Genomic DNA, 25,943 nt, shown 5'->3' on the forward strand with positions numbered 1-25,943 from the left:
ATGTTGCTTGACCTGTCTCCGCTTTCGCGTTCAGTCAATACCTCATCATCTTTTTCTCCGTTTGCGTGATCGATGCCAAAAATCCCTGTGCAAATGACGACTTCACCAGCCACCATCTTCCAAACCCCCAAAATTTCCATAATCTTTGCTCTTGGATGAGAACAGGGCTATGGAAAACAAGAAGTTTGTATAATGAATAACGCAAAAAAAACACACAAGATGCGGAATTAAAGTAGCCAACTGCTGCTAGAGAGATTATAATGAGAACAGCATAGCCAAAGTCAGACAAAACATACATCAATACTAGGCTGTAACGGTTTACTACAACCCCAGTTTATCTTTCACACACATAACGTGCCTACCCGGATATTACGATACGGTTGTTTCCAATTATCTCTGATAATGGAAGTTCATCTAGTCCGTTATGTGCGCAATACATGTGGACTATGAGACAATCTGTCCAAGGCCTGGACCTTTTTACTTGGCATCAGCCTTGATATCATTTTTCGGAAAGTCTCCGGACTATCATAGTAGAAATAGCGACTTGCATATTTATAATTGAAACTTGGTCTGTCAAAAAGATATTAAGCAACACCTGAACCATGTCAGACACAACGCCCGACCAGGTCATATCCAAAGACTTTGGTAGAACAACGGCGACCGATCTTTCCTCGACCATCGGAAGTGACTCCGGCCATGATCTTCATTCCGTCAGACGTGGCGAGGCTCTCGGGGAAGCTTTGTCGAGCCAAGAAAGTATTGATGGCTACAATCCTGACCTGATGAGTGGGAGGACACTTCTCACGGCACAAGAAGAAAAGAAGCTGCTACGCAAGATTGACTGGCGGTTAATGACGCTTTGCTCGCTCATCTTCATGTTCAAGAATTTGGACAGCAACAATGTATGCATTGTCACTGACCCTCATGTCGATACAAAATGGCTTACCGCTCTGTAGGCATCAAATGCTCGTATTATGAACCAAGGAACAGACCAGAATATTATGACACAGCTTGGGATTGCATCAAACGAGTACAATCTTGTGACTGTCCTCTATTATGTACTTTGCCCCGAATCGACACCAATATCATGAACAAGCACTAACATATCTCTTAGGTCCCATATATCGTTTTAGAAGCACCCTCAAACCTTTTTCTCAAGAAATTTTTTCCTTCAAAATGGCAGTCCAGGATTATGATCAGCTGGGGTGTTGCTTTAATGTGCAATGCTGCAGTGAAAAATAAGGGGGGGCTATACACAACACGATTCTTGCTAGGTCTAGTATGTTTTCCACCTATCAATTTCTGAAATATCTAGCATATTTCTGGATCACCCCTAGAGAAAGTTATGAACTTCACTGACACCATTATAGGCTGAAGCTGGGCAGTTCCCTGGTGTTATCCTCCAGATGACATATTGGTATCGACCGGATGAGATGTCATTGCGACTGCTTTACTTTTGTAAGTCATCAATTTCTTGTCAAGGTATCTAGTGTCCTAAGGATTGTGATAAACAGATATCTGCGGAAACGTCTCGGGTATCTTCAGTGGTCTTCTCGCCTACGCCTTTGACACTGTGTCAGGTGCGGCAGGGCTTTCCGGATGGCAATGGTAGGCGACCAAAAAAACAACTTCTATGTTTCTTTATGCTAATCTAATCTTAGGCTGTTTCTCACTGAGGGCATTGCGACCGTGATCTTTGGTGTTGCGATCGCCTTCCTACTACCAGACTGTAAGGACCCTTTTCCATTTATAAGCCACCCCTTGCTCGCTCTCTAATATTGATATAAGGTTTAAAATGCAGTTCCCGAGACAGCAAAGTGGTTGACCAAAAGAGAGAAGAAGTTTATTCAAGATCGGCTACCAGCTAACGCTCCGCGAGCGAACGAGCAAAACTTCAATTTCCGGGAAGTCATCGAATCGCTGAAAGATGTGAGATTGTGGCTTTTCACATTGATCTGGGCTTCCTTTACCGTTGGAACCAACGGCGTCACCTTCTATCAATCGACCGTGATCGCGAGTCTTGGCTACACGTATGTCTTATACTTAACAATGTGTTGATGGAGCAAATTTGGCTGATTAGCTCGCAGGACCGTTGCTCAAGCACAACTGCTCAATATCCCTATCACAGTCTGCGGTCTTTTATTCATTGCTGTCACAGGCATCGCAGCAGACCGCAGTCGCATACCTCGGCCTCTATACCCACTCTCTTTCCTCATCGTGATCATGATCTGTTACGGTGTGTTCGTAGTGTATCCTAGTACAGGCGCTGTATATGCTGTGACATTGATTGGAAATGCCCTACATGCGGGATGGTTTCCAGTCATGTGGTATGTTGTTTCTATTTTCATCAGTTCTAAGCTTTCAAACATGACTGACAATCTACAATAGGCCGTGGCGCGTGCAGACTACGTCCCGAGCTACAGGATCTGCTTTCTCCATTGGGTTCGTCAACAGCTACGGCCAAATCGGAGGTGCCATCGGTCCCCAGTTGTTCAACAGCAAATACGCCCCGCGCTATACACTGCCTTTCTCCGTGGCCATGGGCTTAGTTGGTCTATGCGCAATCCTGACGCTGATTACATGGTGGGTGACTTGGGATACGGAGCGTGATACTAGGCGCCTGAAGCTTGCCAAAATCGCAGCGGAGAAAAGGGGCGAGACTATTTTGGAAGATATTGTGGACAATGACTTGAGGGCTCGTTAATGTACAACGAGACTTGGACATTTTCGATAGAGCTAGGTTACTAATAGGTCAAGGCCTACAAAGTACTGTTGTGCTGTTGGGGAAATTGGAATTCGAAGATATTTCACTGTCAGTGTTCGCAGTATATATTTTGGCGACAGTGAACTTTTGTCGAGCTTGAGCTGTTTCAATCCCCCAGTTTCCGAACTTGGTCATATTTACTGCATTCGTGATTAATATCCAGTGTCTCTAGTCGATCTGTAAATATCCGACATCGCAAACCAAAAGGTCCGAGGGGCCAATCAGAATCAGACAAACACCCCGGCTGTATTGAAAACCATCCGAGCCTATAGAGAGAACCCCCAATCTTGGGCTCATTTCATGTGACCTTGGAAATTCGACATTCCTTTCGCCTATGATGAACAGTAATCTCTTGAAACCCTCGGCAATCGGCTGACATAGCTCCAAAGATGGCCTCAGCTGAACCTCACCCGCCCGCACGACCATCCAGCGACCCCTACTTCAGCCTGGGAACATTGAGTCGCCAAGTCAGTACCAACTCACAAGAAGCCCAGATATGGTTTGACCGGGCGCTCGTCTGGACTTACTGCTTCAATCACGACGAAGCAGTCACCTGCTACAGGCAGGCAATCGCGCACGATGAGAACTGCGCAATAGCCTATTGGGGGGTATCCTTCTGCTCTGGCTCCAACTACAACAAAACATGGGCATTATTTGACGAGAAAGACCGAATCAATGCGATTAAGCAGTGCTATGTATTTTCTCAAGAGGCTCTGAAGCGGCTCGATCATGCATCAGCTTGGGAGCGGGCGCTCATCAAAGCTCTTGCGAAACGATACCCTAACGATGATCCGAGCAGGAATCTGGCCGCCTGTAACAAAGCATACGCGAATTCCATGAGAGATGTGTATTTGGTACTCGGTCGCAACAACTTCGACATTATCACCCTCTTCGCTGATGCGTTGATGAACTGCGCTCCACGGAAGCTATACGACGCCCGTACGGGACTTCCAATTGCATCGTCTCCAGTGTTTGAAGTGAAAGATATGCTGGAAAACGCGCTGAAAATGCCGGGAGTTGAGCAGCATCCAGGTCCCGCGCACATGTACATCCACCTGATGGAAATGTCAGCAACACCCGAAGCTGCTTTACCAGCGTCAGAGATGATCCGCGAGATATTCCCCGACACCGGTCATACATTTCACATGCCAGCCCATATCGATGTTCTCGTGGGCGATTATCGTCGCGCAGTCGAATACAACTTGAAGGCCACCATTGCGGATGACAAATTCTTTCAACAGAATGGCGGCTTGACGTTCTATAGCTATTATCGACTTCATGATTATCATTCTCTCATCTACGCCGCGATGCTCGGTGGAAAATCAAAGGCGGCATTGTCAGCGACAGATCGAATGGAAGCTACCATCACAGAAGAGATTCTGCGGGTAGAAACACCTGCACTCGCGAATTGGATGGAATTTTTCAAAGCTGTCAGAGTTCACGTGCTTATTCGCTTCGGAATGTGGGAGGAACTTAAAAAGCTTCAGCCCCTCGAGGACAGGCATTTATATTGTGTTACAAATGTCATGCGGCACTACGGAAAGGGCATTGCGCATGCTGCTACATTGCAGCTTGAAGAAGCAGACAGGGAGCGAGAGCTTTTCAAAGAAGCTTCCAAGCTCGTCCCGCCGACGCGTCTCGACTTCCCGAATAAAATCATTGACATTCTCAAGGTGGCATCTGCTATGCTGGATGGCGAAATCGAATACAGAAGTGGAAATTACGAGACTGCATTCAGCAGACTACAGGATGCAATCACTTTGGAAGATGAGCTTCCTTTTGCTGAGCCCTGGGGTTGGATGCTTCCTGCAAGGCATGCATATGCAGCTCTCTCATTGGAGCAAGGGGAAGTTGAGCGGGCTGCACAAGCCTACGCTGAGAATCTGGGGCTTTCTCCTACACCGAAACGGGCACACCAACACCCAAATAATGTCTGGGCTCTTCATGGCTATCATGAATGCCTCGAACTATTGGGTCGTCAGGCGGAAGCAACCATTATCAAGAAGCAACTTGCTCTTGCTCTTGTAGAGGCGGACGTTGAAATCACATCCTCCTGCTTTTGTAGGTTGGGGAATATACCTTTGTCTAGTGGAAAGCCTAAAGCGAATGGTTGTCATAGTGGGAAACAGAAGTGTTCGTGTTAGGTCTGGAAACTTTTCTTTTCATTATTCATATATAGGAAAGCTTGACGAACTACCAGCTTCATAGAAAGTCTTTCGCGTGCTTCAAATTGGCCCCATCATAAAATAACAAATTACAAGATGGGTATTATACAAGGGCAACTGCAAGATCCTTGATCATTCCTCGAACTTCCCCGACGATTCGAAAACAAGGCACTAACTTCCTTGCCACTGGGTCTTGCGGACAGAGATCAAGCGGATCGTAATTCATGTCTTCTTTCTTCCGGCAGCCACCCTCTAGACTGGGGCAACTTTCGTGGCCGACCAAATGCCGATTGCGCTGCCGCATTGCAAACTTATGTCCTAGCACTAAGAGATGTTTTGCATCAGACTGTAGACCATGCGTGACGAGTTCGTAGAACTTGTCGCCACTCATTTGTAACCCGGGGCCTGGTGGAAGTCCAAGACCTGCATCTAGATTGATGGCCTCGGTTTCATTCCTCATCTCAAGCTCGGAACAATATTTTCTCAACCAACGGAGGTACTTCTGGTAGCCGGCTGTTACTCCGAACATGAGTTGCCCGATCAGGAGCACGTTTTGAACGGTCAATCGAGGCGGCTTCGACACATCGTAGCATATTAGACATGTAAGAAGCCTTTCTGTGAGAGACAACCCTGCGCGAATCGTATTGATGGTATCATGCGACATATTCGTGCGACTCAAATTGCGGATTATTTTCGATACCTCTTCGTCACATTTACACGACTGGGAGAGTGAAACCGGAGATGCATAGGCACCAAGGGCTGTCGACTGGATTTCAAGCTCATTTGTTACGCTCTGCTGTAAATTCTGCCATGTTTCCAGTGGAGCAGAGAAAATGTTCCCGTTCTCGAGCATCTCCCAATGCAAAGGGTCAAATCCACAATTTCCGGAAATCTCATATGGCAATGACTGGAACTCATCCGCGCTGAGTAACGGGTCGACGGCTTCTGGAAAGTGCACAGCGGGTCGAGGCCTGTGAGGCGAAAGACTTGACGAACTTGAGGATTCTGTCTGCTTATCTTCATTTTGGAAGCTATCCTCTGGATGGTCCTGTCGCAAGCGCTTCCTGGGCCTCCCGGGAACCCCTTTATCTTTGAATTTACACGTCATTGACACGCCTTTGCAACGCGAGCAGCCACTCTTTTCTCCCGAGCATCTCAGCTTTCGAGTACCTGGTCATCGTTAGCTACCTATCACATGGTTCGGAGAATAGACCTACGGCAGGCCTCGCATGAGTTTCGTTGTCTTGAACTCATTCTATGTTGGAGTTATCTCAAATATGCCAACAGGCGCCGATGAAAAGTTCAAGATCGCTCGCTCATTCTCTGCTGAGATGGCGAGCTTCGAGCGGGGTTCTACAGTTAGCGGGAGATGCCTTTTGGGTAAAATATCCATTCGGAGGCGTTTATATTTAGGACGAAATTCAAATATGTTGTGTAGAAAAGCATATTCCGAGTATACAGACCCCGCGCAACTCATGATGATTATGAGACAACAGTGGACAGGTCGTTCACAGTGCGAGAAGCATAAGCAACAATTAACACTTTGACTCCGGTGGCACGTAGGAACTACTTTTCGCCTAAAATTGCCACTCACACTTCCTTAGCATTCAAATCAACGCAGATTTGGAGGCGTAACAAAATATATGAAGACGTGACGGGACTCATGCTCATTTCCTTGAGTGTGAGCTGGTGTGTTTTGCGGGGCCACTACAAAAGCGTCCGAATAGCTCCGAGCAAAAAACGTCCGAGCACAGTTTGTGCGGCTACATAGTGAAGATACTCGCCTAGCTGCATTGTATCAACTGGTAATTCGAACTTGCTATCTCAACTCATTTGAAAAGTTCATTCTGAGACCCACAATGCCAAATGGCGAGATATACCACTGCACATGATGTGCGTCATGCCTGGATCATAGAACAAGAGATTGCCCTTCTGGATGTCCGTGAAGAAGGCCCATATGCTGCGTCACATCCTCTTTTTGCAGTCAACGTACCAGTATCGGAGATCGAGAGCAAGCTGCCTGCACTGGTGCCTCGACTGGCTGCCCCGATCGTTGTCTATGACAGTGGCGAGGGTTACGATGTTCGAGCTGTGTCCCGGATCTCAGCCATGGGATATGAGAATGTATCCATACTCGAAGGTGGGCTCTCTGCATATTCTCTCGTCGGCGAGGTCTATCGTGATGTCGGTGTTCCATCCAAGGCATTCGGCGAACTTGTCGAATCCATCAATCACACACCATCCATTTCAGCGACAGGGCTGAAGGATGCCTTGGAGAATAAAGAAGACCTCGTGATTCTGGATGCAAGACGATTCGAAGAATTCAATACTATGAGCATCCCTGGTGGACGGAGTTGTCCCGGAGGAGAACTGCTCTATCGCTTCTTCGAGACTGTGCCTTCACCCAAGACCACGGTCGTCGTCAACTGTGCTGGGAGAACACGGAGTATTATCGGAGCCCAGTCTTTAGTCAATGCCAGAGTCCCCAACAAGGTGTTTGCCCTTCGCAATGGGACAATTGGGTGGATGTTGGAAGGTTTCAAGCTGGAAAATGGTAAAACAGACCGAGCTTCACGTCCTTCAGCCAAAAGATTAGCCAAGGCATCACGACACGCAGACTGGTGGACCTCTCAGCTTGACATTGCTCTTCTCGAACCGTCTAAAATCAGTGACCTGGCCGTAAATGGGCAGGATCGGACTCTGTACCTGCTCGACGTGAGAGACCCAGAGGAGTATACGCTTGGGCACCCGTTTGGATTCACCAATGCCCCAGGTGGTCAACTGGTACAAGCGACCGAAGAATGGATTGGTGTTCGAGGCGCTCGCATTATCCTCTATGATACGGACTTCGTTCGAGGTCGCATGACAGCCAGTTGGCTCTATCAGCTCGGATGGGAGGTTGACGTAATGTCTTCTGTATTATCACCATATCCTACTGGGCTTTCAGTACACAGGCCACCCTCATTGCCTCACTTGAAGGTCCATGGAATTTCAGTCAATGCCCTTCGAGATCTTAAAGGGGCAACCGTGGTTGATCTTGCTCGCAGTCCGTCCTATCGCAGAGGCCATATTCCCGGTGCATGGTTTGCTTCTGGACCCGAGCTTATTAGAGATTTGAAGACTATCAAAGGGAACGAACATATCGTGCTGACCTCGCCTGATGGTATCGCTGCAGCCATGAACTGCAAGGAGATACAAGAACTATCCGGCGGACGAGACTCGGTCATATACTTAGAAGGAGGAACAGAGGCGTGGGTGGCAGCCGGATATTCCCTTGAAACCGAGTCCCGATGGCTTTCTGAGCCGATAGATGTCTACAAAAGACCATATGAGGGAACAGGGAATGCGAGGGAAAACATGCAGGCATATCTTGACTGGGAGTACGGCCTTGTCGCTCAACTGGCAAACGATGGGGTGGCCCGTTTCCGCGTTGTACGAGGCCCGCGCGCAGGTGATGGAAGTGAGGATTGTGATCAGTAATTGATTTTTCTCCATTTAAGTTGAAGTAGTCAGTTCTTCAGCTTGAAACCTACTGAAAAGGGCGCAAGTGCCCAATTCGTAGGCTAGAGTGCTCGGCTTGGCACAGTCTTTGTTACCCCAAGCTGACCGCGTTGGGCGTCCGGTTCTTAATAAGGTCGTGGTTTGAGATGACCTCAATAGATGTGCTCAGGTCGGCCTATTGAAGCTGCGTGTGAGTATGAGCTGTTGCCAACTACCTTGTTTGACCAATCATAATTGGTCTTTTACCTCCTTACTGTTATTATTTGCTAATTCCGGTTTTCTTTTGGGAAGGAAGCAAGTGGCTTGTGTTCTTAGCTACAATTTACCGCTCCGCACAACGCATCTCATATCCTTCCATCTAGTGTACAAAGCTGCGATTTCCCTAGAGCAGAGGCATGAGATTTAACCTTGTATGGCGGTCAAAGTTCCGAGGTCAGGAGAATTTGAAAGGGCACAGTTCCAGAAATAGCGCGAGAATCCCGCCTTTTCCCTCTATTTTGCGATGTTTACACGTCTCAGGTGGCGGTATTTCCCTTGACTATGTGATAAGCTCGAGCAAACGCGTTGTCCTCGGCTTTCTTGGTCCTCGGACAGAGCAGTTCTCCCTCGGGTCCTTGCTCTATCAGATCAATTACGGATTTGAGGCTTACAGAGATCGTTGTCTCACCCCTGAGGATCCCTATGAGCATAGGCGTAAGACTCTGGACTTGCTGCAGAACATGGAGTTCCCGCAGTTGAACGGGGATCCTTTGCTTGACTGACTGAACAATATTGCGAGAATTTGTATGCTACTTGAAAGACAAGGCGTTTTCTTACTCGCAACAGAAAGTGCGAAGTCATGATTGTCATTATTCATTAACCCTGAATTTACTCAGGGGGTATTTGCAGTAGTATGTGTATCTACAAGCGTTGACTCAGATCCCACAGCAGCCAACGACACCTCCAAAGGAAATACTGGACCAGAATTGCCCAAAGGAGGCGCATCATCCATTTCGTACTCCTCTCCCCTGCCAGCTTCCGGCACCTTTTCATCATCATAGTCAAGGGCCACTTTCCCCGGTCCACCAAGCCCACTCGAAGCATCGAATTGCCCGAAACGATATCGTCGGCCAAGTGCTTCGAGATGATCACGCTGTTCGGTTTCAGACCAAGCCATGGTGCCCCGGATATCAGATAACATGCGGGTATTTGCAATCCACGGCATGAGTGACCCGATCGAGCGTGGAATGGGTGGTCCGTTGTAGTATTTCCGTCTAAGCCAAAAGACAAATATTAAAACGGCGAAGTCGAAGGATAATATGATGATCATGATGACAATCGTTGTGTCGGAGGGTGGGACATCCCATACCGCTGCGGTCAAGGTACCATTCACTGGTTTGGTGCGCGATTCGTCCGGGAGAACATCCAGGTACAGATCGCGCCAGAGTGATGTGTGCATGCTGAAGGTCGATTGATAGACAAGCTTGACGGCCCGCAGCAGCGCGGTCTGGTCTTGAGGTCCGAATTTAAATCCCAAGAATCGTTTTGAGGATGCATACATCTCGCTCGTTACCAGTGCTGGTCCGTCATGGTCTCGCGTGAAGGCCTGTGTGAATGATGCCAGGCTATCTGATGCGTTTTGGAACATGCGCCCTTGGGTTATCATGCTGCCAGCGACTGGCGAATAAGATTGTATCAATCCCTCTGGGCAAAAATGGATGTCATAGTCTTGGATTTGGATCTTTGGCTGGCAGTGGAATGCGGTTGGGTTCGCAGAGACAATGGTTTCTATGGCAGTTGCTCCTCCATAGCTTACTAGCACGAAGGACTTCTGGCATGCGATATCGGTCTCGGTGGGTGAAATCAAAAAGGTCGATTCATTCCAGGCGTGATGGTAATGTTTAGTTTGTTGAAATTCCGCAGTGCATTTCATACCGGATGAGCTGTGAGAGGGTGTATATGTCCAGGACCTGTTATCGGAGATGACGTGTGAATTGCTGGAAGAAATCTCTGCGCATTGAAGGTCGACGCCAATACCCCGTGTTCGGGCCGTATACAACTTCCAATCCGCGAACTCGTCGTTCTCTTTGACTTCGAAAGGTACAAATGAAGTATTGGCCGTTGTCCACGCCAATATAGAATGGTTGGTAGACAGAGTATCTTCGATGAGGTTATAGCCATGGAAATCAACCCTAACTTCAGGGTTCAAGAAGTGGGAGTCATGATATTGAGGCACCAGGTCTGCCGTAACCTCAGACCAGTGGTCGACCGTTGGTTCGAACATTCCACTGCTGACAACGGTCAAGAAGTAGTCAATCAAACACACCGAGGAAAGCATTACTAAGATAGGAGGCGCATTTGAGCGGAACTGTTTCCAGATCGTGATTGGCGTTTTGGATCCATAATTGACACTCAGAGACTCTCGCGCCGAGGCAGCGCCCTCTTTCAGTTGGACCCAAGGCTCCAAGTTACTCAAATGACGATGGACTGAGATGAAAAGAGAGCTGATAATGGAGGCGATGACAGTGGGTCCATAGATCAGATACAAGTAGAGGATTGTCGCCCCGGTAGTAAGTGAGTAGCCAAGTTTGTCTAGATGAAGAAACTGGAAAGACGCTCCGAACCCAGCGAGAACGCCCGCTATGGCTATGCATTCGAGTAGAAACCAAGGCGTCTTCACGAAATGAGGCTTCGCATTAGACCGTGGCCGCCGTGTTGCTTGTCTTGAACGACGAGCTCGGGCGAGCTTTTGTAACCGAGACGTGCGTGAGCTTGAAGATGCAACATACACCTCGCGCGGGATGATTTCCATCTGCCTTCTGTCGGGTCCATCTATCCATCGGCACCATAACGATCTGGCAAATTGGCGAAGCTGTCGCGGGGTAGCAGTGTGAAAGTCGATGTCAGATTTGATCACCGCGTCTGTCGAAGTGAAAATATCTGTAATGATAGCGCACTGCACTGCGATGGAGCCGGGATCCGATTGGAGAAAATTTGGTCGACGTTGATACAGGAAGAACATGGAAAAGAGTAGGACACATGATGCCAGAAGGATTGATTCCGCAACAATGGCGGAGTGAGAACTCACGCTATAAACAATCCTCAGGGTGGATTGCCTCGCGTTGATTCGGACTGGGGGAGTTGTGGTGTTGAAGAATTTGTTCATCGAAACCGTAAAATGCCGGTTCCAAAGGTGGCGAATCTCTTCTTGGTAGTCGCCAACGTTCGAGGGCTTCAACGGGTCGATTAACGAGCTATTCACCCCTGTTGATCGAGTCAAGCCAGGATGGGAATATCGGTATCCGGGACCCCATAACGGAAGCTCGCCGTTCTGGTATCTCCGTAGAAGACTCCTTTCGAGGCCTGTTATGCTGATTTCTGATGAGGTCATATTTGTTGTCTTTTTGGAAATGTTTGTAACAGTAGCGACCGAGGTGTTTGCGGGAAGCGAGATCTCCGCCATCGCGTGCATGTATGTGCTGCGACATCCGAAAACCGTAGCATTCGACGAAAAATTTCCCGATGATGTAGAATTGATATTGATAGTGAGGCCGACCAGTGCAAGTGATTCGCACCCGGTACGAGTCAAGGTTGATGTTGAGTTGACAGTATTATACGGGTCAAGAGGTTCCCAATGTCGCAATTGGTATGATCCTTTGCGGTCTGGGGAAGAGCTATTCAAAAGAATATCCACCTCGCATTCGGAATCATCCCTAGCTCCAGAGGCTTTTTGGAGTTGGACGTTGCGTATGTTCCAGGTCAAGGTTGCTGAGCTGTCGTTGCTGGTAGCACTCGTGGAATTTGAAGTAGTCCAAGTATAGGGGACAAGATTCTCCAACCTTACTTCTGTGCAAGTCAAATTGGCCCAGTAAGCAGGTTGATTCAGTTGCCACGTCGCACCATGCTCCCAATGCATTGGCCTAGAGATGGGTGGTGTGGCGTAGTTGAGAGTTCGATAGAAGAAAAACGTGTCTGCGTGAAACTCAGTCTTATTGCCACGATGATGTCTGCCCTCTTCCAGCCAATCATTCTGATTTTCCAGATTGGCCAGACTGGGCCAGGTATAAACAGATTCCAAGGAGGTCATGTTAACCTCGTGAAGCGACACAAGCCCTGACATAAGGGATGGCAGAACCATTCGTTGAATCATCGCAGTAAATGATACGAGAACCACAATCCAATGCTTGTTTCGAATCGCCGTTATTGGAGCCAGAATGCCGAAGAAATAGCAATAGTTGGTGAACAGCACAGTCCCAGGAGCTCCCTCAGGCTTGGCCAACTGGAAATATGGCTCCAGCCGTAGCACATCGAGGGAACATATGTTCCATAGTGTGAATGCTAGCACAGCAAATGCTGTTGGCAAATATGTGGGCAGCCTTGTGGAGAAGTTTCCAAGCTCTGTGTAAGAGAAGAGATGAATGAGACCTTGGTGGCGATTGGAATATTCACGAATGGCTTCAATCGCAATGCACATGGACAAGTAAAGAGCGGCAACACTGAAAAGATATGGACGCCTCAGCGAGGTTGGGATCCAGCACTTCTTTTTTTCGGTTGGAATGCTGGAATTCTCCGAGCCATCTGCAGGCTCGGACATTTTCCCTGCGCCAGTGGACGTATTAGGCCCAGAGTTTTCCAGGGCTACCCAGAAGCATTGCAATGAGCTTCTGAATTATCCTCTCTATTAGCTGCGGATTCAGACAATTGACGAAGCAGAGGCGCGTTTCAAGTTTGGGTTGTATAAGGTTTGCAGGGTTTGCACACTTGGCGTGGCGCAGCGTCGGTCTGACCGATGACTCGAACTGCCAAGAATTCTCACTCCTTTTCACTTTGGTTCCTCATATCAACATTTGATGTTCTATATTGAATCATTACTTTGCAGCTGTCTGTACGTGCTGACAGCTGGCGCCCGATGTCGCTGGGAATCACGTGCACACTCGCCACCGGGCTCTACGAGGCCTCGACTCTGGCCGCCGCTTTTGCTAGTACTTGCGGCACTAATTTTATCTTGGAAGGTGACTATGATCTGGGATCTGAAACCTGACCTATCCTTGAACTTGACGGCCATAATCTTACATGTGGGGGCGGCTAAACGGGACGATGCTTAGCCCCTTTTTTAGAGCTCTGTTCTCCATAAGTACGGAGCCGAGATGTCATTTTCAAAAGAGGGCCGTAGATTTTGGTCTGAACAGATGGAATTGCATCCTAGGTCGAGTGGGTTGATGGCAAATTCCGTTATATTCTTTGTTCGAAGGTAAATTGAATAATGCGATAATGCAGGACTGTGGGAAAAAACCCCGTTATTTCCGTGGAGTGTATCTGGCAATAAATCAAGCTCAAAAGTATTTTCCATCTGAAATCTAATACGTCTTATAATTTTCTGTTCATCATAGCTTTGAACATGGTATGCTCGCACATCCATCGTAAACCAATCAAACAGTCAAACTTGCAGCATACTCCCCGAACAAAGCCTCCAAACGCTTACCCTCGTCATCCGCAACCTCGCCATGAGTCTTAGTGCTGCCGATAGGATGATACGGGAATGGTCTACGGAGCTATCAACATACAATTATCACAAAATCAATTGGAAATCCACTCACCCATATTCCGGCACGAAAATAAGTCTCGAATCGGACCCAGAGATTTTGACCCGAGCCGCGATGACCTGTTTCCAGATTCTCTCGAAACATTCTCTCTCCTCTTTAAAGACAGGGTTGGTCGGCTCTGGGCATTGCGATGCTTGTGTTGTTCCGATTCGTGCATGGTTGTGGTACACCTGACTCATTGTTAGTCGTATTTATTATTGCTCCCTTGGTGGATACTCACGTGTGGGATGATTGCATTCATCATGAGCTTGTCACCTTCGCTGATATCGAGGACTCGCTCACATCCAACCATCCAGTGGGAGAAATCGGCGTTGATTCGGAGTCTTTCATATCGGTTAGCCGTTGTCTTTACACATAAGTAGTGGGCGTCATTGATTATTTCCGTACTCTGGGACAGCTTCTAGGATGCGCTGTGTGGCATAAGGCATGAAAAGGGATCGGTTGCGGTGCGTTTCGTGCCAGACACGATCGGAGACTCCAATTTCCTTGTCAACAACCAGTGTGCCCTTGTAGAATTTGATAGACTCTTCGACATCCCAAAGATCCCTACATTGAGGTGTGCGCGATGTGAAGTATGCTTCAATGAAGTGGATACTCACTCGCCGGATTGGAAATTCATATATGAAGGCTTCAATTGTTGAACCAATTGGAGGAAGTGTCGATAGTTTGTCAAATGGTGGTCTGCTTTTGTGCCCATTGGGCGAGGATCGAGGTATCCATACCAGGACGAGTGGAACCTATTCAACTTCAATTAGCATTACGACTTGGGTGGCAGCATTTCGGTTGCAATCCAGATGCTAACATCAATCCGATTTCGAGGCCATTCTGGTCACAAAGTTCCTTCAGGTGTGGGAAGTCCTTGCTTGGTTCAAGCCCATGGATGTCTACTTCACCACCTTTTCAATGACATATCGTTAGTTCAGGTTCCCGCAGCAACAGATACAATCATCTCAGAGATGTCAATTGACATACTATATCCATGGGCCTTCAATTGCGGGAATTCCTGAGCCCAGTTGTCAAGGTTGGAACCCGGGGCAATTCCCCAGACAGAGCGAAAGCGGTCAATTTTCATGGCTGGGAAGGAAGTAGAGTAGGCGGCGCAATCGTATACGTTCAAAATTGATCTTATAGCTAAGATACAACAGGAACTGCAAAAACTATATATATTTCCACGATAGCTTGCATACTTGCGCCATAGCTTTTCCGCATGGACGATCTTTCCGCTGCGCCCGAAAGAAGAAATGCTCCCCGTCCCCCGGTGGGTCACCCATATCGACACTATGGCATGTTGATTGTGTTGCTATTCGGAGTGGATCTCCGTGCTATGCTAAGTTTGGTCACTTTGCGGCGAAAAATGCTCTTTAGGGATGGGCCCCCACTCACTCTTCTGGGGATGCGGAGATGTTTGTTCAACATCCCACTTGGCTCGCACCACTTTCTTGTTGGCTTGTGAAAGAGGGAGGGTTGAATGTGATAGATTTCGTCATATTTTTGTCTTTTTCTCGGAGTTGCTCCGGTTTTCTTTTGACGCGTTTAACTAAGGGAGCTTGAGAATTTCGCGTGCGCATTGCTGACCATCTTAGAGCGAGTTCGGCTCTCAATATGTGATTTAAACAATACAATACAATCTGGGCGTCATTGGCGAACAGTTCCTGGCAATTAAGTGAATGCTGGTTGTTCATTGAGGCTTGTAAACGTGAGGCATGGGACTCGAAATACGTTTGGAAATGTTGAACACGACGATATTCCGGGAAAAGGCAACTTCGAATCAATTTTCAATATATGAAAGTATATAAAGGGCTTACTTAAAGCAAATCAGAATCCACCATTAGGGTGGATGATGACCTTGGTGTACCCATCTTCTCTCTTGTCGAACTTCTCATAGGCGGTCTCAGCATCAGCAAGTGCAATCGCATGCGAAATCACGAAGCTGGGTTTAGCCTTGCCGGCAATGATCATATCTCGGAGGTATCGGTTATAAGTCTTTACATTGCACTGTCCAGTACCGATTGATAGGCCCTATGAAGCTATTCTTAGTAATTTGAGGAGCTTTCAGCCAAATGAATGCGTACCTTTTCCCACAGCTTTCCGAAACTGAGACTGAGCATTCCATTTGAAGTGGCAGTGTCGGAGGCTCCGGGGTCGCTGGTGTACCGTTAGAGCATTGCAACGATATGGGGCTGTGATATGACATACCTAGGAACGTAAAGTCCAGGAATACCGATTCCTCCACAGGCCCTTGTCACACGAATGATGTTTTCGAGAACAATGTTCGCCTTCTCGGCAGAGCCAGTGGAGTTAGCAGCCTGGTATCCAACAGCATCCACCGATCGGTCAACCATTCCACCATTGTGCTCGATGATTTGGTCGACGGCGTCCCCCCTTGTAAAATCGATGGGAATGGCGCCCATTTCCTTGGCTGAGTCCAGCCGTTCGGCGACACGGTCGACAACATAGATGTTGGATGCTCCTCTCAGAACAGCCGAGTAAGCTGCCATGAGTCCAACCGGGCCAGCACCAAAGACCGCGACACTCTCTCCGGATTGGAAGCCGGATATTTCGAGACCATGCCATCCTATAATAAAGTATTAGACTAATATTATTTCCACGAGAAGGTAGGCTCATTCATACCGGTGGGGAAGATATCTTAGATAAATGTTAGTAAAGAATGCATCCAGCAGTAGCGCCAAAGAGAGGGTCGGTTTACCTGCAAGAAGAACAAAGTCGGCCTCATGCTCCTCGCCCGGGGGTAGCTTGAGAGCATTAAAGTCTGCATAAGGAACTCGAATATATTGGGCCTGTCCTATAAAAATTCCGGATTTAATGCTGCTGAAGGCGCATTGGAGTTTGAGATAAGCGCATACCTCCTCGGTAGGGACCCATTGCGACGTAACCTGGATATGATCAGCCTAAGAACACAGACGATCATCATTCCGTGTCTTACCGTAAGCACCACCGGCAAAGCCAGGGTTCACACCAGTACAAAAAGCGGTTCTTCCCTCCTCGCAGTTGCGACACCGACCATCGGCGACGTTGAAAGGCATGACCACGCGATCACCCTTCTTCAACAGTGTGACACCTTCACCTAAGTCCTCGATAATTCCCATGTTCTCGTGGCCTGTTCCACGTTTAGCTTCAATTCACGCGCCATGTTCACTCGAATAGATCTTACCGAAAGTAATACCGGGCTCGGCAGCTGTTCGTCCTTCGTACATGCTATTGCTCCGTTAGCTTCACGCGACATGATCGCATTATGTGCGCGCCATGAGAATGCTCACTGCAGGTCAGAACCACAAATAGCAGCCTAAAGTCCAAGTCAATTTGGTTCGCGTCTCAATCCGGGCGTTTGATTACTGACAGTTGTAACCTTGACAATAATATCATCAGGATGTTCCATATTAGGCTTCTCAACATCCTCTACTCGAACCTGATAAGGTCCGATGTAGTTGAGTGCCTTCATAGTGGTAGCAGAAGCCATTGGGTATGAAATGGGGTATGTGATGACAATTAGATTTCACCGGATGTCAACGGGCGCAGTGATGTATTTGTAGGTTTTGGCGCAACTCTGTCCCGCTGTTGCTCCGGATCCAACGTCATTCTCGCGCTCGCTCAAATTAAAACATAACACTGTAAATCTGCTCCTCATGAATCATCGCAAAGCTCAAAAAAATGAGAGGGAGCTGCATACTCTCCCGCATCCGACCCCGGGAAATATTTCTCTTTGTGGCGTCAGTCGCCGCACTTACCGGAATGGGGTTGGTGGAGTCGGAACTTAGTACTTCACACCTAGCAAATTCTATACAAGGCCTCCAGTTCGGCTTTTGGTTGGGTTATTATTCTTCCATTTTGTGCTTGTCATGAAAAATGGCATGCCCAGCTCATTCTCGTGGCTCGCCGCTCGAGGCCTCAGGCAACACAATGCCACATTCTCCCTGTCGACGATGAAGATCATAAGCAATAGTAGCTATCCCAGCTCGACTTGATTGACACTGGTATAAAATGTTGGCAGATGTATTCCAGAGCAATTCTTCAGACATGTAGCTGATGCGACTATCAAAGTCGTAAGCGGCGGACTTATAAATTGCTCTACATAGCGGCGCCTACCGCTACGATAACACTGAGGACATCCCATCAGTCAGCGGTAAACCTCGGCAGAACAATACTTGTATGTGTCAAGGCTGCTGCCCAGTTAGTTGAAGGGAGCTTCTCCCTGTTCTTTCATATGTTGAAACGGTCATCTGCATGACCCTGAGAGCGCGCTCATTCGGAGCTTCGGTCTTGTCCCGTTTGTAGCCTTATTGAAACATGACTTGGAGGTTCAACATCATGCTCGTCGCCATCATCTCTACCTTTCTTTTGACCCTCAGCCAACAAACTATTTGCCGCAAATTTCCCATCAATATCAAGCCTATTTCGAATCATTTCCATCGGCAAACAGTAATTGGGGACTCGCAGAACGACTGTGTCTCATACCCTATGCCCTCTCCTCTCAACGACTGAACGGATCAAGTTCGGCACCGGCCCAGGAGGATGCGTTGTCTACGGCTACCCCTCCACTGGTGGAGTTCTCGTCAAAGAGGCTGACCTTCTCGACATGCTCTTCCTATCGGTCTCCCGCTCTCATGAGTCGCAGCGCTCTCCCAGCCTCAATGAAGAAGACAGATTCTGTAAACTCATGCGACGGACTGGTGCCAAGTGGTGGTCGAGTAGGGAGGATTGACTGGAAGTACGGTTAGGCGCGAGGGAGATGACGGAAGAGGAAGAAAAGGCACTGGTGTTCGGTTGACCGACGGATGGAGTAGGTGTGTGGTTGTTGAGATATGTGAGCGACAGGCAACTTCCAAAAGATTTTGGGAGAATGAGTTTAGCGATGAATATGGAGGAGAAGAAACAGATGATGAGAGAGTATGGCGCTACGTTTGTTGAAGATGTCACGCAGGTGGAGGAACTTCGTGATAGCTAAGCATATCTTGAGTCCTACTAGCCTTGGGATAAGTATTTGTAGAAAAGAAGTTCATTTGATGCTATGTACACGCACTGCAACGAGTCTTAATTCTATGTACGCCGGGTAAGGGCTCAGTTTATAGACCAATACAGCGCACCAGCAGCCATAAATTGACCGAATAGGGGCAATCGCTTTGAAAATTGATACTCTTCATCGATGCAAGGGGAAGGGCTCCCCAATATGAAATTTTGTGAAACCTGGCCAATTTTTTACTAGCCAAGAAGAGGAATGGTGTTCAATGGAAATAACGCCCAAAAGAGCGATTCTGCTATCATAATCACCCACATCAATGTTCGTTCATACTGATACGTTTCCTGGGCTGAACAGATTGCACGCCTCTGTCAGTTCGTATCAATGTCTGATCCTGAGTCTGTTTTGCGTCGTAACTGCGTTCGGTGGCAAGACGATGAACATCTTTTGCGTGCCTTTGAAGATGCATTTCGTGTAGGAGATTCTCGCTACACATATGACATCTCCGATCCTCCAAGTGTGTTTTTGGAAAGTGTCGCAAAGTTGATTTATATTCGCTATATTTGTGTGTTCGACGATGAACAGGCAGCAGAGTATCGATGTAACATTGAAAACATTGAATACGAGTAATAATCCGAACAAGTGGTTCAGTGGGGATACATAAGCTCTCCCCTAGCTAGGTAGATTCACAATAGTTTTCAAACTGCCACTCCGGCCTTACAACATCTCGCTTGCAGTTACCAGGCGAAAATCGGAGATAAGATCTGTTTGTTCCCTCAGAGGATATGGAACAGGTACCCGGGGCATACATATCATAAAGTCCTTTTCGAAATACCTTGCTCAAGTCAATTAAGTTTGTTACTTGCTCTTGATATGTACCGACATTCACAAAGTTTCATTTAAGTTATCAATTGTTCAAATATGTTTTAGAAACACTTGGAATAATCTTGACTGCAGATATGACTCAGTGGGGTCATCTGTGTGCTAGACCCTTTAAATAAGAATTAGTGCGCTGCCGAGGTGTGAAAATCTATCTCTGTTCAGTACCGACAGCAATAACGCCTATCCTTGTGACCCAAACGCCACGCCACACCACGTTTCAACTGAAGTGAGATATACGACTGAATATCGTACAATATGTCAAAGTTGGTCACGGAGGCGTTATCCATTTACCCTCAACCTTGTTGATAATTTGATTGGTAATTTGGTGATATCCAACATTCTGCCTACATTTCCTACATGTTGCATCTCATTGAGTTACCTGAGCTATCACAAGACAACAATAATCGAGGTGATAACTTCGTGATATTCCCCGCAAAGTTGAACAAGGGTGGTCCCATGGATGGAATGGTAGTTAGCCAATGGCATCATATGATTGTCACCACAACATCCGATTCTGTAAATGTATTACATCACTATACAAATTGCGGGGAAATATAAGAACTTCCTCTCTTTCTTTCAATTGTTTCATTCTTAACTATCTTCCACTTCAATTTCCAACATGAACAACTACAATTCTCAATGGGTCTCGTTCCACATTCGGGGCCACCTGGACAAGGGCGACGTTCTGGTTCAGAACACTGTCATTGAAGGGTATTTGCTGTTTCCCAATGCTCGTAATATTTCTAATTTGTCGTAGCGGGGAGTTTTACGATGTCTATGACCGCCGCAAGTCCCTCACCGAGGAGGAAATCGACGAAATCGTCATCGCTTCCGATGGTGTCGGCGAGATAGGGGCACAAAGCCGTCGGGGCAGCGAAGGCCGCCTCGACCTGTTCCATGACAACGACAAGATCTGCGAGCTGCATTGGGAAAACAGAGGAGGAAATTATGTCAACGTGGTTGAGGTGTTGGACAAGAGCGACAAGTATAAAATCGAGCATAGAGGATGGAGTTCAGAGGCTGGACCTCTCGGACACGTCTATATGGATATCTTTGCAAAGAAGTAGTGCTTGGCAGCTGCAGCAAGGGGGAAACATTGAGGTTTCAGACCTCTACTCCTGCTAATTTAGGACAACGCACCGCGTCGGCCTGAGAACCAGCCTGCCTCTTATTATTTGCTTTGATCGAGGATAGTCACTACTAGTCATAACGAATCAATGGGCTTCAGAACCCGAATTTCAGATCTACTCTTAACATGCGCCCATTTGACTGGAGTGATCTCCCTCGCTATAGTTGTGTCTGAGGTGCATTGATAGCGCAATTTTTGGTCGGCAGCTATACTGTGTTTTCCGTATAATCCTACTCGCTATTACACGTAAGCCTTCTATGAAGAAGCATGATGCGCCCGACCAAGAGAGGTTGTCTCTTTTTGCCCTTCTCTATGCTGAAGAAATGCTGAAGAAATGTTATAACGTAAATGACCTTGCTCTGTATTGATCTTTTATCAATATTTTTAGCAAATACTTCTTTGTTCGCGCATCTAGTCTGGGTCTCTAGCACGAAAGGTGGAGTTTTGCTCCCAGTAGCTTATATATTAAAATCACAAACTTACAAGCTCGCTCGATCTTTATTTTTCTGAGAGTCAACTGAATTTTAATCATCCTGCTCATTCCGATCGCTCGATGTTAAAGCGGGGCTTGCATATTTCTTGCCGGGCGGCACTTCCGATTATAAGCCGCATACAAGCCGCAAATGAGCCGCACGACGCAGATGATCTCGATCTGATCTACACAGCCTTATTTTCGAATAGTATATTACTTTTAAAATCTCTCGGCACATGGCTTTGAGAACCGGGCTCCGCTATACATTTAATATTCGCGGCCAATTTTCGAGGCGCGTGACTCTAGAAGCCGAGGTGGCCGAGGTGAACACGGGGTAAGAAGGGTCATCCAGAGTGGTAGAAGCCACCCGCCTATCTTGGCTTTCAATTATTAGATTGGTTTGCTAGAGCTAAACATGCTCTACAATGATCTCTGGATGGTTCTTGAGAATGTTAAAATTATCCGAGGCGGTACGAGCCGCCAAGCGTGCCTGTTCCTGTTGGGGCCAAAACAGCTTTCACATCCGGCATTCATCCGGGGCTCCCGCCAAAGTGACATTTATCATTAGTGCTCCTCATTGATAGGTGTATGTTTGCTAGGCTAAAATCCATTTCGGAACCCATTTTGCTGGAGTGTCCACTCTGTGCACGACACCAAACTACATCCAGACCCAACGTCCGATGAACTCCGAGCTTAGCGCGAAAAGCAAAGGTCTGTTCGGCGAATCCTGGCTCGAGGGGCGTGTGATGACTGGCTATCGCCACGCCGTTAATCTGCCTGGAAGCCACTAAAGGGTTCCTGAGTTAGATCAGGATCATTAGTAAAAGATGGAAGCGAGAGTGGGCTCAGGCAATAGTGTAGAAAGGCTGCCTGTTCGCCCCTTTGTCGTGATTATAGATTAACAACCTTTTTTTCTGCAAATTCTTCTTTCGCAGGGTGTTCCTTTGGTCAATACTACACACGCATCCGAATAATTCAACGATCAACAAACTGTGTGGCTATGTGGGGAATCTCAGTCCTGCCGCTCGCCTTGGCTTTGCCATGCGCCAATGCCATCACTCTGCACAAACGGCACGATCCTGCAGTATTCCAACTGCCGATCGCCCGCAGTGATCGACCTCAAACGTTGCAAAAACGCAGTTCCAAAGTTGCCAGCACGGCATTATACAATGTGGTATGAGTCATGCTTCCGATCTGATCAGTTATTTCAGCCTCTGGCACAAGGGTGCGACAGAGACTGTCTCATAGAGCTGATGATGGAAAGCTGTACTGACTCTGCGGATAGCAAAATATGTATTACATGGTGAACATCACCGTCGGCACTCCGGCTCAGAATCTCTCCCTTAGCCTCGATACCGGCAGCACTGACATCTGGGTTAACATCCCAAATTCCACCTACTGTGCGGCAGATGATGATCCCTGCTCCTCTACTGGATTATTCAACTTGGAAGATTCCTCCACCTTCAAAATGCTGGATTATGAGATGAACGCTACCTACGCCAGTGGATTTTTGGCTGCTGGTCACTACGCCACTGACACCCTGGTCATTGGAGGCGCCAAAGTGAAAGATATGGAGTTCGCGGTGGCGGAAAAAAGTCTTAATCCCCGTATGTGCTTTTTTGATCTCTTGATTTCCAAAAAGGAAAGCAAATGGAACCTGACTAATGGTGTGTCCTTCGGGGACTGCGTACAGATGGCATTTTGGGAATCGGATATGCAGCAAATGCTTATGCCGCTACTCATCTCCGCAAGGAATACGCCAGCCTCCCGGAAGCGCTCGTTAAAAGCGGTGCTATCAAGTCGGCCGCATATAGCCTGTGGTTGAATGAATTCGATGGCACTGGGAACCTTCTTTTCGGGGGTGTTAATAAAGCCAGATATCAAGGCGACCTTCAAACTGTGCCCGTTATACCCATACGCGACAACTACTATTCATTGTCAATCGCCTTGACGGATATTTCTGTGAAGAACACCAAGGGCACCAAGAGTTTTGCAACAGGCCTTCCCTTGGCCGTCACCTTGGATAATGGGAGCCCTTTTATCGTGCTGCCCAAAGAAGTGGTCGATCCTGTTTACAAGGAAGTCGGTGGTGGTTATTCTTCAACCGTCGGTGCCGCCTATATCCCCTGCGATATGTACACGGAAGATTACAATGTGACGTTTAGCTTCTCGGGCGCCAAGGTCACGATTCCCATCAGCAACCTGATTTGGGAAAACACCGCTTACGACGGTTTCCCGAAAGATACCTGTATCTTCGGACTTTCCTATGGTGAGCCCGGAGTGAGTCTTATGGGTGATACGTTCTTGCGTAGCGCCTATGTGGTCTACGATCTCGCCAATAACGAAATTTCTCTCGCAAACACCAACTATGACGGGGGAGATGATGATATTCACGAGATTGGCACGGGAACAGACGCGGTTCCCGGTGCGACTTTAATGCCCTCTGCCGTCACCTCGGCTACGGGTCTTGACCCCAGTGCAACCGTAGTTTCGTCGGGCTCTTTGGGATCCGAGCCCACTGGAACCACAGTATATGTCACTGGTACTAGTACTGCGACCGGAGCCGCTAACAGCGGTGGCGCCTCGAGCACCACATCTACTGGAATGGCGGCGATGCCCACCAGTAAGCCGAATCATCTTCTGCCCGGTATCCTTGGTGCTGGCTTGCTGCTTGCATTATAGTTAATTCACCAGTTATCGCTGTACTATGGACACCGTTTGATTCCCTTTGTACTTACTTTACTATTTGCATCTATATTTAATGAACTCGTGGCCACAACTCGAAAGAACGGGGCCTGACATAGTATGCTTCATTAGTTGAATAAATACTATTTTCTCACTACCTGTGTAGAATGATCTACCCAGAGGGCTTGTCTTTCCTTGCAAGAATTGATAAGGCGACTATAACAGTACCAAGAGAAGTAGACCCCGTTAGGTCTTCTTCACATCAAGGAACCATCAACGGAACTCATCATGGTTTGAACTCGTGACTTGTGGATCAGTCAACAAAATTACCTCATTGCCGTTACGCTCTACGAGTATCCTGGCCAAGCCCCATTTCTCGGCGAGATTCCAGTGAAAGCCCATGCGGATGAAGCTGTACGGTCTAGATGCTGTGTGCAGGCTCACGGACCGTTGGGTGATATACAGCATATTTGGCTGACTGTTTGACAGGAAGACGCCGCAGTAGAGCTTTAGTTGGTGTCCCTTAAGAAGGCTTCGGATTAGCAATATTCCTGTTTTGTCACTTACACTATACTTTACATAAAAGTATCACATTGCTTATAAAACAATTCAACACGAAAAGCTGGCTTCGAGGATTGAGCACAGTGTCAATTTCCACACCAACCCGTATTCAAGTGACGATGAATCTCGGTGCTTATTTGGAGTCAAACACCGAGACCGGTGCCTTGCAATACCAGGATTACATACAGACTACTCGCGGCCTTGTTTATTACAATACCTACCTTGTAAGTCAGTACTTATTATTGTCTGACGCCTCGTGCTCCCTCCTGGTATATGCCAACACACGGTGGTTTACCACTAGGTACCAGTCTTTTTTTTTTTTTTTTTTTTTTTTTTTTTTGCTGGCTCCTGGTTTTGAACTGACTAAACACTCAAAGTTTTGTTTTGATATATAATATGAGGTACCGTGCCTCTTAAAAACGGTGTCGCCGCGTGCACCTCCTGATTGTTTGTCTAACCCTGGTTGCCAAGATTCATGTTACTATACTAGGGTTAGGTCCGGAATACCAAACATTTCAGTATTTTACTCTCATCAGCCCTAGCCAATGTATGGATAGAAACCATGTTCAGTGACTTGCGACCCCGCACCAGTTCTATACCCAGGCACGTCCCGTCCCGAGCATAGACTTTGCATCCACTTTCCTCATAAGAGTAATCGTGACATGTCCTCCACTCAACCACCACAAGATTATTATGCCATTCTACAGATTCCGCAAAACTCAGACCCAGATACTATCAAGACCAATTAGAGGCGTTTGGCTTTGGCAAGGCACCCTGATAAGAACCGAAATCCGAATGCCAAAGCCGAATTCCAGCTCGTAGGACCGCTTTGCCTATGTCTTGTCTTCGCTAAATTGTGATTAGCTTCATGAAGCATATTCAATCCTTGCTGATCCAGAAGCTCGCCAAGCTTACGACGCCCAATGTCGCGCTTCAAGTACCCAACAATCGACGGACCAGCCGAACAGCCCAGAGGCACAGAATGAGAACAGGGAGAAGCCTTCAATGAAATATCTACAATCAAAACTTCGGCAGCTCACCGAAATGCTCAGGGACCAGGAATCTCACCTACGAGATGCGCGGGCAAACTTGATGAAGCTTCACACATATCTAGCAAGTCTAGACAATGCGGTTCGATTAATGGAGCAAGATAAGGCATCTGGATCGACCGTTTGGAATTACCTGAGCTCATTCCTTCCTGGAGGGGCGGCCAGGATTGCGGAGCAG

General features: G+C 47.5%; 11 protein-coding genes across 11 annotated transcripts; 7 read left to right on the forward strand and 4 right to left on the reverse strand.

The window, feature by feature from the left end:
* Positions 1–602: 602 nt before the first annotated feature.
* On the forward strand, positions 603–2,704 carry N7508_007179 (uncharacterized protein; the record flags this gene model as incomplete). Its single annotated transcript, XM_058465243.1, has 9 exons — positions 603–902; positions 957–1,058; positions 1,115–1,279; positions 1,371–1,458; positions 1,515–1,608; positions 1,662–1,729; positions 1,802–2,030; positions 2,088–2,327; positions 2,389–2,704. The coding sequence occupies 9 exons, from the start codon at positions 603–605 to the stop codon at positions 2,702–2,704; spliced, it is 1,602 nt and encodes a 533-aa protein (XP_058319096.1).
* A 449-nt stretch (positions 2,705–3,153) lies between these two features.
* Positions 3,154–4,908, forward strand: N7508_007180 (uncharacterized protein; the record flags this gene model as incomplete). Its single annotated transcript, XM_058465244.1, has 1 exon — positions 3,154–4,908. The coding sequence occupies one exon, from the start codon at positions 3,154–3,156 to the stop codon at positions 4,906–4,908; it is 1,755 nt and encodes a 584-aa protein (XP_058319097.1).
* A 124-nt stretch (positions 4,909–5,032) lies between these two features.
* On the reverse strand, positions 5,033–6,037 carry N7508_007181 (uncharacterized protein; the record flags this gene model as incomplete). Its single annotated transcript, XM_058465245.1, has 1 exon — positions 5,033–6,037. One exon carries the CDS (start codon positions 6,035–6,037, stop codon positions 5,033–5,035), a length of 1,005 nt encoding a protein of 334 aa, XP_058319098.1.
* A 758-nt stretch (positions 6,038–6,795) lies between these two features.
* N7508_007182 (uncharacterized protein) lies at positions 6,796–8,409 on the forward strand (the record flags this gene model as incomplete). Its single annotated transcript, XM_058465246.1, has 1 exon — positions 6,796–8,409. One exon carries the CDS (start codon positions 6,796–6,798, stop codon positions 8,407–8,409), a length of 1,614 nt encoding a protein of 537 aa, XP_058319099.1.
* An 892-nt stretch (positions 8,410–9,301) lies between these two features.
* Positions 9,302–13,003, reverse strand: N7508_007183 (DUF3433 domain-containing protein; the record flags this gene model as incomplete). The annotated part of the gene is made up of 1 exon (XM_058465247.1): positions 9,302–13,003. One exon carries the CDS (start codon positions 13,001–13,003, stop codon positions 9,302–9,304), a length of 3,702 nt encoding a protein of 1,233 aa, XP_058319100.1.
* Positions 13,004–13,838: 835 nt separating this feature from the next.
* N7508_007184 (sugar phosphate isomerase/epimerase family protein) lies at positions 13,839–15,084 on the reverse strand (the record flags this gene model as incomplete). Its single annotated transcript, XM_058465248.1, has 7 exons — positions 13,839–13,953; positions 14,007–14,182; positions 14,233–14,335; positions 14,400–14,558; positions 14,612–14,749; positions 14,815–14,908; positions 14,985–15,084. 7 exons carry the CDS (start codon positions 15,082–15,084, stop codon positions 13,839–13,841), a joined length of 885 nt encoding a protein of 294 aa, XP_058319101.1.
* Positions 15,085–15,827: 743 nt separating this feature from the next.
* On the reverse strand, positions 15,828–17,490 carry N7508_007185 (glutathione-independent formaldehyde dehydrogenase; the record flags this gene model as incomplete). The annotated part of the gene is made up of 10 exons (XM_058465249.1): positions 15,828–16,031; positions 16,085–16,157; positions 16,209–16,587; positions 16,644–16,658; positions 16,720–16,815; positions 16,877–16,906; positions 16,957–17,130; positions 17,185–17,228; positions 17,291–17,316; positions 17,371–17,490. 10 exons carry the CDS (start codon positions 17,488–17,490, stop codon positions 15,828–15,830), a joined length of 1,161 nt encoding a protein of 386 aa, XP_058319102.1.
* Positions 17,491–18,317: 827 nt separating this feature from the next.
* Positions 18,318–18,732, forward strand: N7508_007186 (uncharacterized protein; the record flags this gene model as incomplete). The annotated part of the gene is made up of 2 exons (XM_058465250.1): positions 18,318–18,449; positions 18,523–18,732. The coding sequence occupies 2 exons, from the start codon at positions 18,318–18,320 to the stop codon at positions 18,730–18,732; spliced, it is 342 nt and encodes a 113-aa protein (XP_058319103.1).
* Positions 18,733–19,371: 639 nt separating this feature from the next.
* N7508_007187 (uncharacterized protein) lies at positions 19,372–19,617 on the forward strand (the record flags this gene model as incomplete). The annotated part of the gene is made up of 1 exon (XM_058465251.1): positions 19,372–19,617. One exon carries the CDS (start codon positions 19,372–19,374, stop codon positions 19,615–19,617), a length of 246 nt encoding a protein of 81 aa, XP_058319104.1.
* Positions 19,618–20,488: 871 nt separating this feature from the next.
* N7508_007188 (aegerolysin family protein) lies at positions 20,489–20,936 on the forward strand (the record flags this gene model as incomplete). Its single annotated transcript, XM_058465252.1, has 2 exons — positions 20,489–20,580; positions 20,627–20,936. The coding sequence occupies 2 exons, from the start codon at positions 20,489–20,491 to the stop codon at positions 20,934–20,936; spliced, it is 402 nt and encodes a 133-aa protein (XP_058319105.1).
* Positions 20,937–22,470: 1,534 nt separating this feature from the next.
* Positions 22,471–24,152, forward strand: N7508_007189 (pepsin-like aspartic protease; the record flags this gene model as incomplete). The annotated part of the gene is made up of 3 exons (XM_058465253.1): positions 22,471–22,644; positions 22,756–23,077; positions 23,164–24,152. 3 exons carry the CDS (start codon positions 22,471–22,473, stop codon positions 24,150–24,152), a joined length of 1,485 nt encoding a protein of 494 aa, XP_058319106.1.
* Between the last annotated feature and the right edge of the window lie 1,791 nt (positions 24,153–25,943).

This window comes from Penicillium antarcticum (assembly GCF_028974205.1).
Source record: "Penicillium antarcticum strain IBT 31339 chromosome Unknown utg000006l_segment0_segment0, whole genome shotgun sequence".
Lineage (NCBI taxonomy): Eukaryota > Fungi > Ascomycota > Eurotiomycetes > Eurotiales > Aspergillaceae > Penicillium > Penicillium antarcticum.